This window comes from Schistocerca serialis, chromosome 4, assembly GCF_023864345.2.
Source record: "Schistocerca serialis cubense isolate TAMUIC-IGC-003099 chromosome 4, iqSchSeri2.2, whole genome shotgun sequence".
NCBI lineage: Eukaryota > Metazoa > Arthropoda > Insecta > Orthoptera > Acrididae > Schistocerca > Schistocerca serialis.
The window spans coordinates 34,764,504-34,779,320 of NC_064641.1; the positions used below are offsets into that span (position 1 = coordinate 34,764,504).

The 14,817-nt window shown below is 42.7% G+C and overlaps 1 protein-coding gene across 1 annotated transcript in view; it reads right to left on the reverse strand.

Annotated features, from left to right (window-relative positions):
- Positions 1-388: 388 nt before the first annotated feature.
- Positions 389-14,817, reverse strand: part of LOC126474203 (facilitated trehalose transporter Tret1-like) — a 40,247-nt gene continuing 25,818 nt past the window's right edge. Inside the window, exons 3-5 of the mRNA XM_050101667.1 lie at positions 12,495-12,803; positions 7,508-7,616; positions 389-1,195 (exon numbers count right to left, since the gene is read on the reverse strand). Of these exons, the coding sequence (XP_049957624.1) occupies positions 924-1,195; positions 7,508-7,616; positions 12,495-12,803 (690 nt within the window). The 3' untranslated portion in view covers positions 389-923. The remainder of the gene's footprint in view (positions 1,196-7,507; positions 7,617-12,494; positions 12,804-14,817) is intronic.

The following is a 14,817-nucleotide window of genomic DNA, read 5'->3' on the forward strand; positions in this document are numbered from 1 at the left end:
GCATACAAACCATACTTACAGGTGTATGAAACTTTAGAATTTTCCAAATCTATTAAAAACTGTGCTAAAAATTGAGATAATTAACCACAAAATTTGAGTTTTTTCTAAACATGAAGTTTAAAATGTAACAGCTCATTCATTTTTTCATTAATTAAATAAATTCTAGAGTTTCATACGCCTGTAGGTATGGTTTGTATGCTGTGCAAAGTTCATCGAAGAATCTCTCTTACTTGTGAAGAAAAGTGTACCTACAGCAACAAATGCAGCCAATAATAAGTGAAAAAATGATGAACATTCACAAGTAAAAAAAATTTATTTTGTTATACTTTTGAATTTACATTGCTATGAGTTTGGATCCTGAATCCTTCCTGGTCGTGTTGACAATGTTTTATGAATTTTTTGTAAAAGTATAGACAGTGGAAATTAAAACGTCGTGTGGTGCCTCTCCCGCTCCAAGTCGGCCCGTTTGACGTCCTACCCCCCTTAAGCATCGTTAGATGACTAACCTCTACTCCTACTTTTTTAATTCTTCACACTGGTTAAAAGGACGCCATCAGTTTTCACGAAGTACAGAGCATACTTCGTAGCACATATACCGCTCCCCGTGTATTTCCGTGTTGTATATGACACGAAAGCGTGATCCTTCCACCTTCAAAGACGTAATACACATGATTCGCTGGAGCTATTTTCTTAGTAGCGAGCGCCGCAACTCAATTTAGCATACATTAATGCACGCAGTGTGCATGATGACTCCTCCTAGGCAAATCATGTTAAAAAGAAGCGTTGCCGCCTTCTCATTCTGCATCCAAACATTTGGGAAAACGCAAAACAAACTTCTTCCTCTCCTTTCTCAGTGCAGGTATCTCGTGGTGGGACCGTAGGCTCTCATAGCGGTGTTAGTTACCACATATCTTACGTCACGATTATTCCTCGCCGAGCATATCCTGTATTTCTTCTAAAGTCTTCCCATTCGTTTCGGGCACCACGAAGTACACGTAGAACGAAGCGAGGAGTGCGCACCCGGAGAAGACGAAAAACGGGCCGTAGTTCCCAACGACGGCGACGATGTCCCCGAAGAATCTGGTGACCAGGAAGGACGTGAACCACGTTACGAAAGCGGCCATTGGCATCGCCACGGACTTTGCATTCGGCGGGAAGACTTCGCCAGTCACCGTGTAAGGAAGACAGCCGTAACCTGCAACAGACACACAGCATAGTCAGAGAAATATCAAAGAGGCGTCAGACTTCTGTAGCTCCGGGTGAAAACGTGGTATGATGCGACAGTATTCCACACGCGAATAGAAAGTAGCAACCATGGTTCCCGAGGAGATTTTTATTTCTGTTGTTTGAGAAAAGTTGGGAAGGAACGTGCCTACGTATGCTCCCGAGCCTCCTGTGTGCTGATCTCCTGGGCTAAATTCCACATCCACAGTGTTTTATAAACTGAGTGTATAGGGGCCAGGAAGGGGCTGTGTGGAAGAAGAGATACTTGTTCTGAGTGTACACACTATTTATTCATCACAAAATTCTCAAATATGTGCAGCAATGATAGTGTGCAATTCTACTAATCGACAGATATAAAAGTACCAAGCGTTACGGGAAATAATGTGGGTTTAGCAATAACTGCACAACTTGATTCATGTTGTGATTGTCACAAAGTTGATAGGAAAGTACCCTGTTGTTGTTACTGTGGTCTTCAGTCCGAAGATTGCTTTGATGAGGCTCTTCACGCTACTCTTCAGGGTGAAAAGTATTTAAACCGACAAACTCTGGGAGGTTGTAGGGGACATCAAAACAAATATTCCTCCCTAGTGTCTTTTTTTCCTATGAGGATTATTTAAACCGGTGGAGGCCGTATTACGCTCTTCAGTTGTTGAAGGCCTATTACGATCTTCAGTTGTTAGAGGGAGTATTACGCTCTTCAGCTGTAGGCAACTGCTGTCCACCAGTGTAGTAGTTCATTGTCTCTATTTACTAATGGAGCGATACACCTGCAGTGAGTTCAGTGACACGGTTGGTGCGTACTACGCAGCGCACCACAATAGACGAGTTACACAGCGGGCTTATCAACAAAAATATCCTTCCGCCGTATCCCGCATCATACAACCATTGCTGCTGTGTACCAAAGTCTGCGTGAGACCGGGTCATTTAGCACATTACCTGGACAGGGACGCCGCCGCACGGTAAGAACGCTGCAATTTGAGGAAGCTTTCTTGCAGCATGTGGAGCGGAATCCTTCAACAGCACTTATGCAATTGCACGTAACATGGGGACGAATCAGACGAACGTAAGAACTGTCCTTCGAGAGCAGTTGTTACGTCCATTTCACTAACAGCGTGTCCACAACCTGGAACCAGTTGACTATCCACCCAGAGCACAGTTTTCGCAGTGGTACCTGGAACAGTGTGAAATGCATCCTACATTTCCATCCTCTTTGTTGTTTACCGATGAAGCAGTGTTCGGGCGTGATGGAGTCTTCAGGATGCACAATTCGCATGGTTGGAGTGAGGATAACCCATATGCCACAGTTACTAGCGCTCATCAAGTGCGGTTCTTCGTTAATGTGTGGGTCAGTGTTGTTAGGGACTGTTTAATTGGGCCGTATCTGCTACCTAGATCATTAAATGACAGGCACTATTACAATTTTCTCGCCAGAGCATTGCCAGAATTGCTGGAAGACGTGCCGCTCCCTACAAGACAACGCATGTGGTTCCAACATGACGGGGCGCCGGCACAGTTCAGTCGTCGTGTGCGTCGATTCCTGGACCGACGGTTCCCAGAAACGTGGATTGGCAGAAGTGGCCACAGATGTGTCCCCTCTTGACTGTTTTGTGTGGGGAGAGATGCGCAACCTTGTTTACGCAACTCCTGTTGCATCAGAAGAGGATCTGGTTGCCCGGATAGTAGTAGCAGCAGGAACAATTCAGGATACTCCTGGGGTTTTTACCCGTGTCAGACAGAACATGATCCGACGGTGTAATCTTTGTTTACGTGTCAATGGAGGCAGTTTTGAAAATCTACTGTAATTGAAATTGGGCTGTGTTAATGTGTTGTCTCTTGGTCATAAGAAAATGGAAAAGTGTTTGTTGGTTTAATTAATTTGCCGCCAGAGACATCTTCCTCTACCGGTTTAAATACTCCCCATAGGAAAAAAAGACACTAGGGAAAAATATTTGTTTTGATGTCCCTTACAGCCTCCCAGAGTTTGTCGGTTTAAATAATTTTCACCCTGTATATTGCGCAAGCCTCTACATCTACGGCAACCATATGAACCCGCTTGCAGCACCCGTCTCTTTGTATCCCTCTACAAATTTTGAAGGTTCGTTAATGTCTTGGAATGTGTGCCATCAACCGATTTCTATTTTTAGTTCTTAGTTGAGTTATACCATAATTTTCTTTTCCTGCCTAACTCTATTCAGTACCTCCTTATTAGACACACGATCTACCCATATAACCCTCAGCACTATTCTGTGGCAGCACATTTCAAACTCTTCTATTCTCTTCCTCTCCACACTGCTTGTTGTCCACGCTTCATTTCCGTACAAAACAACACACCAGACAAATGCCTTCAGGAAAGACTTCCTAACACTTTATATTCGAGGTTAACAAATTTCTCTTCGTCGGGAAAGTGTTTCAATCACGGCCATTCCGTATTTTATATCCTCTCTTCCTTGGCCGTCATAAGTTATTTTACTGTCCAAATAACAAAACTGATCTATAACTTCTAGTGTTTCATTTCGTATTCTAATTCCCCCAGGGTCACCTGATTTAACTCGACAACATTCCATTACCTTGCTTTGCTTTTGTTGACGTTCGTCTTAAGTCCTCCGTTCAAGACACTGTCCATTCCGTGCAACTGCAAAGTCCTCTTCTATCTTGGGTAAAATAATTACAATGTCATCGGCTAATCTCAAACCTTTTATTTCTTCTCCCTGAAATTTAATTAAGACTCGAAATTTCTCATTGGTTTCTTTGGTTCAAATGGCTCTGAGCACTATGGACTTAACTTCTGAGGTCATCGGTCCCCTAGAACTTAGAACTACTTAAACCTAAATCACCTAAGGACATCACACACATCCATTCCCGAGGCAGGATTCGAACCTGCGACCGTAGCGGTCGCGCGGTTCCAGACTGTAGCGTCTAGAACCGCTCGGCCACTTCGGCCGGCTTGGTTTCTTTCACAGCTTGCTCAATGTACAGACTGAATAACATTGGGATAGGCTACAAATTTGCTTCACTCCATTTTCTACCATTGCTACTCTTACAAGCACTTCGACTCTTATAACTGCCGTCTGATTTGTGTACAAGTTGCAACTAACCTTTCACCCTCTGTGTGTTACCCCTGCTACGTTCAGAAATTTAGAGTGTGTATTCCAGTCAACATTGTCAAAAGCTTTTTCCGAATCTAGAAATGTTGTATAGGTAGGTTTGTCTTTCCTTAATCTCTTCTAAGATGAGTCGTAGGGTCAGTATTGCCTTGCGTGTTCCCGCATTTCTCCAGAACCCAAAATGATCTTCCCCGAGGTCGGCTTCTACCAGTTTTTCCATTCGTCTGTAAAGAATTCGTTTCTGTGTTTCTGTGTTTTGTAACCACTACTCACTAAACCGATAGTTCGATAATAGTCACACCTGTCAGCCCCTCCTTCCTTTGGAATTGGAACTATACCGTCCTGTCACATTACCGTGACCACCTGCCAGAAAGCTGAATAGCAGTCTTTCGCAAAGCGGGCCGTTACGAGGTGTGCAGGTAGAGAGTCAATGAGATTCTGGAAGACACCGACACCTATGTAGAGTCATGCCGTCTCTAGGGCCGTGGTCAGCTACGTTAGAATTTTCGGTTGAGGATCCATGGCGCGAACAGACTAATCGAGATGGTCCCACAGATTCTCGCCTAACTTTAAATGCGGTGAGTCTTTGACCAGGCGCTCTTCAAAACACGCACGTCCACTGCGACTGTGTGACACGTTCCATCATGGTGCTGGTAGATGCTGCGCTTGGAGGTGGGCGTGGTCCCCAAGGATAGATACGAACTTGTGTTGATCCACTGCGTCTTCCAGAATGACAAGATCACCCAGCGAATGCCAGGAAAGCATTCCCCAGGTCATAACGGTTGCAGTGTGTTTGCTTTCTGACGTTTCGCGCCACACACACCAACAGCCATCTCTCCAGTGGAGATTCATCTGAAAAGACCGTCTGTAGCCATTCAGTGGGAGTCTACTTGAATTAGCGGTGTGCAAATTCCAGCCTTCGTCGCCGATGTAGTGTCCATTGTAGATTGAGCCCAATCTGCAGTGGACACCACAAGATCCTGAAGGAGATTCCAGCAGAGGGGTCGATTCATCGATTTTTGAAGAAATATGACGGAACCTAACAACCCAGAAGATCTTAACTTCAATCTCAGAATTATCTGTACTCAATTTAGGTAATCCACAGCAAATTTATACTTGGATGGCCGAGAAGATGGTTTTGTATTTTGGTGAAGTGAAATAGTAAAAGGTTCACTCCGAAGAGGGTTGGATACTGAATGACAATATTGGCTCATAGACTACTATTAACCATTTATCGTTACGTTCATGAGGCCAAACAACAAATACGAGCCTCTAATTGGAAGCGCCTGTGTTGATGTGTAGCACATACTGAAAATGTAACGACCCCGACAACAGATAGGTTCTTCAGTGTACAGTTTTGGCAGTTCCCATATGGGTTGTCTATCTGCCTTACTACCATATCTGCACGTATTCTGAACTTCCTGTTAACATATTTTGCACCTACTCTTTTCACATTACAAACAACTGTTTAAAGGTAGTTTCTACGCACATGAAAGCCATAAATGTGTTTTGGCTTTTCTTAGTTTTCCCTTCTTTCACCAAATAAGTCTTTCACGTACTTAAAGCACACCTTCACGTGGATTATTGTTTTACAAAGTCAAATTCATGCAGTATTGGTATTATGTAATTGCGAATAGTGCATGAATTTGACTTTGTAAAACAATAATCCACGTGAAGGTGTGCTTTAAGTATGTGAAAGTTGCCGTCGTCGGATTAAATACAAGAATTAGGCATCTACCTATTCGATCTTCACAAAGTTTATGTCCATCTTTTCTTTGTTCGACATATGCTTCTCCTCCCAGTAGGGTTAAAGTTTAGAATTTTCTGGGGTAGTCTTTTATCTATCCTTTTATTCAGTTGTTGTTTCCAACATTTCTATATTCAATTATTTCCTCGTTAATAGCATGTACATTCAACGCATCACGAACGTTTTCATTTTTTTTATTCTCTTCTTATGTAGCGCTTCATTCATCTCAAGAATCTCATCTCTGTTGCTTGTATGTTACTGTCAATTCTCTTTTTATCTATCCAACTATCGCCATAGCTTCACAAAATGAGTTTTTTTGCAGTGAATTTCAAAATACAATACTTCTTTCTTCCAATAGCACTCTACATTCATTTCTTCATTCATTGATCGTGTTTGGCAGTTCCCATCAGAAACATCAGCGATGTGGAACGCGTATAGGTACACATTAACAGAAGCGTAGACACTATTAGAACGTTATTCTGTACGTATTGTTAACATTAACCTTACGTATATTGGGTAATACTGTTTGTATTTACACCGGAGAAATGTAACTAGTAGTGTAGTGAAGTTGCTATTTTGAAAAAAATGGTTGACGTTTCTTCAATTGTAATAAATAGCTGATGATAGACTTCTAGTGGTAACGTAATACTTGCATGAGGATATTGTGTGTTTGAAGAAAACAATTACATCTGTGACAACGAAGGTCTATTCACAATATACTACTACTTGTCGCACAGATTTTTTAATGCACACTGGGAATTGCAATACAGCTAATAGCAGTTTCAGTTACTGAATCTGAATAATCGGACAATTTGTAGAATGAATACATTTGTAGAATGAGTACATTTTAAATTTTCTTTAAAACTGGCAAAGATTCCTAATTTTTTCGTTTTTGTTAGATCGGAAGTAGTTGAAGATATTTACATCAGAGTACATAACTCAGCTCTGAGCTTGATAAGGTGGCAAAGTCTGAACCAAAATTATTTTTGTATCTTACATTAGCGATCATTTCAGCTGTGATTTTATGTATGTATGTATTAAACCGGGGACCTAGAAACGACGGAGAGGCTTCACCCCGCCGTAGCCCTCAATGGTCCCAACCCCATAACAGGCCACTCAGCTGCGACTGGTATTATCAGTACCAAGTTCCATTAACGTATAAAAGTACTGGGGACCGAGTATCAGAATTCTGAGATGCTGGAAGATGCTTCTGCTGCAAGTGTGGTTATCTACTTTCCACTGTTATCTTTGCACTGCCCCAACAGATAACTCCATGAAGTAACAAATAGCATAACTTTGCTATTTAAACTGAACTGAACTTCTTGATTAGTTTATCTGTGTCTTGACCCCTATAAGTGGTGCAAGCCCTTCTGTCACAGAATGAAATTCATAATATATGAAGCTAGTCTTAAATGAAGTGCAAGAAGCTTACCTGGCGTATAGACGACGATGTAGAGAATCAGAGAGACAACGGGAACCCATCCGATGTTGCCTACGTACTTCCCGGTCTCACGGAGGTAGAAGTAGACGCCCAGGCACAGCTGCAACATCGACAATGTCCACACATTTTAAACAGTTGCGTTATAATATCATCTGATTCTCGCCTCTCGCTTCTTTTAAGTACGATTGTCTATCACATCATTTGTGACTGGGACACATAACCTTACAGGTTAAAAGTGTGTTACATCAACTGGAAAACAAAAGAAACCCTTTCACTAGGGATTTGAAGCATATCTACATCTACATCTACGTGACTGCACTGCATCTCACACTTAGTTGCCAGACAAAGGGTTCGTTGAACCACCTTCTACTATTCACTACCCTTCCAACCTGTAACAGCGCGTGAGAAAACGAACACTTAAATCTTTTCGAGCGAATTCTGACCTCTTTTATTTTATTACGATGATCATTTCTCTCTATATAAGTGGGAGTCAACAAAATGTTTTCGCGACCAGGGGAAATGAAATGATCGTATGGCGTTACTGGCCGGGAGATCCCATCTGAGGTTCGGCCGTCTAGCGCGAAAGTTGGTGATTGAAATTTCGTGAAAAGATCTCACCGCAAAGTAAAAACGCCTTTATTTTAACGACTGCCAACCCAGTTAATTCACTTATCATGTCCATCGCACTCTCTCTCCCATTTTGGCTCAATAAGAGCTCCTCTTCTTTTAAGTCGATCCTACCTGATGCGGATTCCGCACAGCAATACTACAGAAGCGTTGTGTAGGTAGCTTCTTTAGTAGATTTGTTGCATTTTCTTAGTGTTCTGCCAATAAATCTTATTCTTAGAGTGAATATCCTTATGAAATCGATTTTTGTCCTGTTTTAAGTAACATATTATAGTATTGTTTAGTGTGAACAATGTAAAAGCTACAGAAAATATGATTTCGCAGAACCTTACATGTCCGATGCTACCCGACCTTCCCATACCAGCTTACAAGCTGTTGCAATACATAATATTAACAGATTAATTGCGTGTCTGCCAATAAATTGAACGATCTCTTTCTGTTGTGAGACTGACATGTCGATCCCTAGACTAATATTAAATGTACAAAATTACAAATGTATGTAGTAACTGGCAATATATAATTTGCATCTTTCAGAATACCTTAATGACGTTAGTAAATATGTTTACACATAAGATTCAAAAAAATAGGAGGTGAAGGCTCTTGTACTTTAGTGACAGAATTCACGATCGGAAGATGTCAGTAAATTTTTTAGCACACACACGAGTTGTAGTGTACTTGTGATATTAAATGTGATGTTCTCCAGAAAGGAAATAAAGGCAGACAACTAACATTACTCGATATTTTGGCTAATAATAAGCACTAGTCAAAAAATCCTGTCCTAGTCCTTAGTGGTCAAACACTTTTTATTATTCACTCTTACTAAAGTAACACCTAGCTAATATAATTCCAATGTTTGAGTATGAACTACCATAAGGTTTACTTGTTCAGAGGATCTTCGGAAATTATATTATGCTTGTGTTTTTCTGTCGATATAGAGTCCTACGATACCAGAGGTCTTTGACAAACAATCTTTATACACCTATGAGCTCTTGCTGATATTGTGTGGACCATCTGTTTAATGTTAAGTTACCTGACGATGCCTACGACGGTGCAAGGCGGTTCAAAACGAACTACTAAATAAATATTATTGTGGAAAATCAATACTATGTATTTATGATTTTAATATGTCTATGTTCCTCCATTTAGCGACGGAATATTTCGCAAATAATGTGAGTGTATTACGTACAGCACTGTTTTACTGTATGTCTCTGTTGCAAACAGGTAGCTTGCATCTGATAATGAGACTACAAGCATTGAAATCGGAACTGCAGTCTGAGGCAGTTTCCTTTTTCCTGACTAAGTCACATGACTGCGTTTTCCGTAGACCAGTCAACGATGGAAAGTTTGAATGTATGGTCAGTGGTCAGACAGGAATTTGATCTGGGGATACGATGATAGCTAGTGTTGAACGCTGATAATGGGCCTTCGGCGTTGAATCTACGTATGAAAAAATACAAGGGTTATTAGGAAAGTAAGGAACGATCGGTCACGAAATGGATGAAGCTTTGCACAGATGCGTTGGGCACTGTGTCTAGTATGCCCGTCGATCGTATTTCAGTTCTGAGCTCACACTGAGAACGTAAAGATGGCTAGAAATTAGCGTCTCCAGCCAAGTATGAGGAGCCTGGCGAATGATTTCGCCTGAAGCTATGCAATCCACATAACATAGCTGTCATGCAGTTCGTTCTACACTACAATTCTCGGCCGCACTGTGCAGGGGCAATGAAGATGCTCCTGCAGAGTCTTCGATGGGAAGTGTTTGATCACCCACAATACAGCCTGAATTGGCTACCCCTGAGGTTCATCTCTGCTCAAGGAACCACTATGAAGACAATATTTTGACACAGACAATGAGCTGCAGTCCAGAGTAGAAAATTGTCGAAAAGCACTGGCGGCTGTCTTCTACAGCAAGGGAATTGAAAAGTTGGTACAACGATATGACAGATGTCTAAGTCTCAGCAGCGACTGTGTAGAGAAGTAGCTGGAAGGTGTAGCTAACCGTTGCAAATAAAATAGTTTTGATTTTCACCATGGTTTCCATTTCGCGACCTGTCATTCTTTACTTTCCGAATAGCCCTCGTAAATACAGAAATAAAGTGTACCGGGTGAGGTGGCACAGTGGTTAGCACACTGGACTCGCATTCGGGAGGACGACGGCTAAAAACCCGCTCCCGGCCATCCTGATTAAGGTTTTCCGTGATATCCCTAAATCGCTTCAGATAAATGGTGGGATGGTTCCTTTGAAAGGGCAGGGCCGATTCCCTTCCCCATCCTTCGCTAATCCGATTAGAATGATGATCTCGAAGTTTGGTCCCCTCTCTCGAGCCAACCAATCAAATAAAGTGCGGCTATCGAAAAGTTCTAAGCAAAGAAGGGAAAGCAGAAAGGTGGAAGGAGTACATAGAGGGTCTATACAAGGGCGATGTACTTGAGGACAATATTATGGAAATGGAAGAGGATGTAGATGAAGATGAAATGGGAGATACGATACTGCGTGAAGAGTTTGACAGAGCACTGAAAGACCTGAGTCGAAACAAGGCCCCCGGAGTAGACAACATTCCATTGGAACTACTCACGGCCTTGGGAGAGCCAGTCCTGACAAAACTCTACCATCTGGTGAGCGAGATGTATGAAACAGGCGAAATACCCTCAGACTTCAAGAAGAATATAATAATTCCAATCACAAAGAAAGCAGGTGTTGACAGATGTGAAAATTACCGAACTATCAGTTTAATAAGTCACAGCTGCAAAATATTAACACGAATTCTTTACAGACGAATGGATAAACTAGTAGAAGCCAACCTCGGGGAAGATCAGTTTGGATTCCGTAGAAACACTGGAACACGTGAGGCAATACTGACCTTACGACTTATCTTAGAAGAAAGTTTAAGGAAAGTCAAACCTACGTTTCTAGCATTTGTAGACTTAGAGAAAGCTTTTGACAATGTTGACTGGAATACTCTCTTTCAAATTCTAAAGGTGGCAGGGGTAAAATACAGGGAGCGAAAGGCTATTTACAATTTGAACAGAAACCAGATGGCAGTTATAACAGTCGAGGGACATGAAAGGGAAGCAGTGGTTGGGAAGGGAGTAAGACAGGGTTGTAGCCTCTCCCCTATGTTGTTCAATCTGCATATTGAGCAAGCAGTAACGGAAACAAAAGAAAAATTCGGAGTAGGTATTAAAATTCATGGAGAAGAAATAAAAACTTTGAGGTTCGCCGATGACACTGTAATTCTGTCAGAGACAGCAAAGGACTTGGAAGAACAGTTGAATGGAATGGACAGTGTCTTGAAAGGAGGATATAAGATGAACATCAACAAAAGCAAAACAAGGATAATGGAATGTAGTCTAATTAAGTCGGGTGATGCTGAGGGAATTAGATTAGGAAATGAGGCACTTAAAGTAGTAAAGGAGTTTTGCTGTTTGGGGAGCAAAATAACTGATGATGATCGAAGTAGAGAGGATATAAAATGTAAGCTGGCAATGGCAAGGAAAGCGTTTCTGAAGAAGAGAAATTTGTTAACATCCAGTATTGATTTAAATGTCAGGAAGTCATTTCTGAAAGTATTCGTATGGAGTGTAGCCATGTATGGAAGTGAAACATGGACGATAAATAGTTTGGACAAGAAGAGAATAGAAGCTTTCGAAATGTGGGCTACAGAAGAATGCTGAAGAGTAGATGGGTAGATCACATAACTAATGAGGAAGTATTGAATAGGATTGGAGAGAAGAGAAGTTTGTGGCACAACTTGACCAGAAGAAGGGATCGGTTGGTAGGACATGTTCTGAGGCATCAAGGGATCACCAATTTAGTATTGGAGGGCAGCGTGGAGGGTAAAAATCGTAGAGGGAGACCAAGAGATGAATACACTAAGCAGATTCAGAAGGATGTAGGTTGCAGTAGGTACTGGGAGATGAAAAAGCTTGCACAGGATAGAGTAGCATGGAGAGCTGCATCAAACCAGTCTCAGGACTGAAGACCACAACAACCACATCGAAAAGTTATTTCGAGTGATCCAAAACAACTTGCAGTGGAGGCACGTAATCGGAGAACGACTCGCCACAGACCCTCTGGTCACAAAAGTGATGCCTTTTGTCCCGACCCCCAACCCAGCGGAGGCGCAGGCGGAGGCGGAGTATACACTTTGGACTTTTATGAAAAGGTAACACTGTGTAGTGCCAGACACACACGTGAATCAAAACCCTTGTTTTTAGCAAACGGTGTGCCACCAGTTACAGTATATGCGCAGGGGTCGCGATATGATCCAGACTTTCATCGTACTGCTTGTTTCTCTCCACGTCCTCCGAGCGGTACACAGGCCATCCAGCTTTTCCTCCGTGGACTCACCAGAGCGAAAGACATGCCGCTGGAAGAGAAGATCAGCAGGAATCTGCGGCCAACGCGATCCACCAGGAAGGGCACGATGCACGCCTCCACGAGCATGATGCCGTTGATGATGATGGGAGCCACGCTGTCACTGACGGCGCCGCCCGCCGCGATGAAGATGCTCTGCGTGTAGAAGAGCACCGCGTTGATGCCCGCCAGCTGCTCGGCGCAGACCACGCCCAGAGAGATGGCCAGCGCGCGGCGGCACCTGCGGGACCGGAACAGGTCCAGCACCGACGCCTCGTTCACCTTGGAGTCCTCCACAGCTTTCTGCGAACAGCAGTATTCCGTCTTTTGAGGTAAGGATGTTCCTTAATCTATAAACACACGCTTCCTGACAAAAAATGTGCAGCACCCGGAAGACGTGCTCGGACGTCATTGGAACATTGTACACGTACACACCACTGGCGAACATGTAAATGATTTGAGCTGCAGTTCTCTATTACAGGTAGAACGGCCAGCATAGTGCGTTGGAGTTGTTGGTGTTCAGTATTGCTACCAGGCCTGGTAGGGTATACAGGGTGGTCCATTGATAGTGACCTGGCCAAATATCTCACGAAATAGGCGTCAAACGAAAAAACTACAAAGAACGAAACTTGTCTACCTTGAAGGGGGTAACCAGATGGCGCTATGGTTGGCCCGCTAGATGGCGCTGCCGTAGGTCAAACGAATATCAACTGCGTTTTTTAAATAGGAACCCCCATTTTCTATTACATATTCGTGCAGTATGTAAAGAAATATGAATGTTTTAGTTGGACTACTTTTTTCGCTTTGTGATAGATGGTGCTGCAATAGTAACAAACGTATAAGTATGTGGTATCACGTAATATTAAGCCAGTGAGGACGGTATTTGCTCCGTGATACATTACCCGTGTTAAAATGGACCGTTTACCAATTGCGAAAAAGGTCGATATCGTGTTGATGTATGGCTATTGTGATCAAAATGCCCAACGGGCGTGTGCTATGTGTGCTGCTCGGTATCCTGGACGACATCATCCAAGTGTCCGGACCGTTCGCCGGATAGTTACGTTATTTAAGGAAACAGGAAGTGTTCAGCCACATGTGAAACGTCAACCACGACCTGCAACAAATGATGATGCCCAAGTAGGTGTTTTAGCTGCTGTCGCAGCTAATCCGCACATCAGTAGCAGACAAATTGCGCGAGTATCGAGAATCTCAATATAGTCGGTGTTGAAAATGTTACATTACCCGTACCATATCTCTATGCACCAGGAACTGCATGGCGACGACTTTGAACGTCGTGTACAGTTCTGCCTCTGGGCAAAAGTGAAATTACAGGACGATGACAGATATTTTGCACGTGTTCTATTTAGCGACGAAGCGTCATTCACCAACAGCGGTAACGTAAACCGGCATAATATGCACTATTGGGCAACGGAAAATCCACGATGGCTGCGACAAGTGGAACATCAGTGACGTTGGCGGGCTAACGTATGGTGTGGCACTATGGGAGGAAGGAGAAGTGGCCCCCATTTCATCGATGGCAAACTAAAAGGTGCAATGTATGCTGATTTCCTACGTAATGTTCTACCGATGTTACTACAAGATGTTTCATTGGATGACAGAATGGCGATGTACTTCGAACATGATGGATGTCCGTCACATATCTCGCGTGCTGTTGAAGCGGTATTGAAGAGCATATTTCGTGACAGGTGAATTGGTCGTCGAAGCACCATACCATGGCCCGCACATTCACCGGATCTGACGTCCCCGGATTTCTTTTCCGCGGGAAAGTTGAAGGATATTTGCTATCGTGATCCACCGTCAATGCCTGACAACTTGCCTCAGCACATTGTCAATGCATGTGCGAACATTACGGAAGGCGAACTACTCGCTGTTGGTCGTCACACGTATTGCAAAATGCATTGAGGTTGACGGACATCATTTTGAGCATTTATTCCATTAACGTGGTATTTACAGGTAATCACGCTGTAACAGCATGGGTTCTCAGAAATGATAAGTTCACAAAGGCACATGTATCACATTGGAACAACCGAAAGAAAATGTTCAAAAGGACCTACGTTCTGTATTTCAATTTAAAAAACCTACCTGTTACTAACTGTTCGTCTAAAATGGTGAGCCATATGTTTGTGACTATTACAGCGCCATCTATCACAAAGCGAAAAAAGTGGTCCAACTAAAACATTCATATTTCTTTACGTACTACACGAATTTGTAATAAAAAATGGGGGTTCCTATTTAAAAAAAAAAAAAACAGTTGATATCCGTTTGACCTGTGGCAGCGCCATCTAGTGGGCCAACC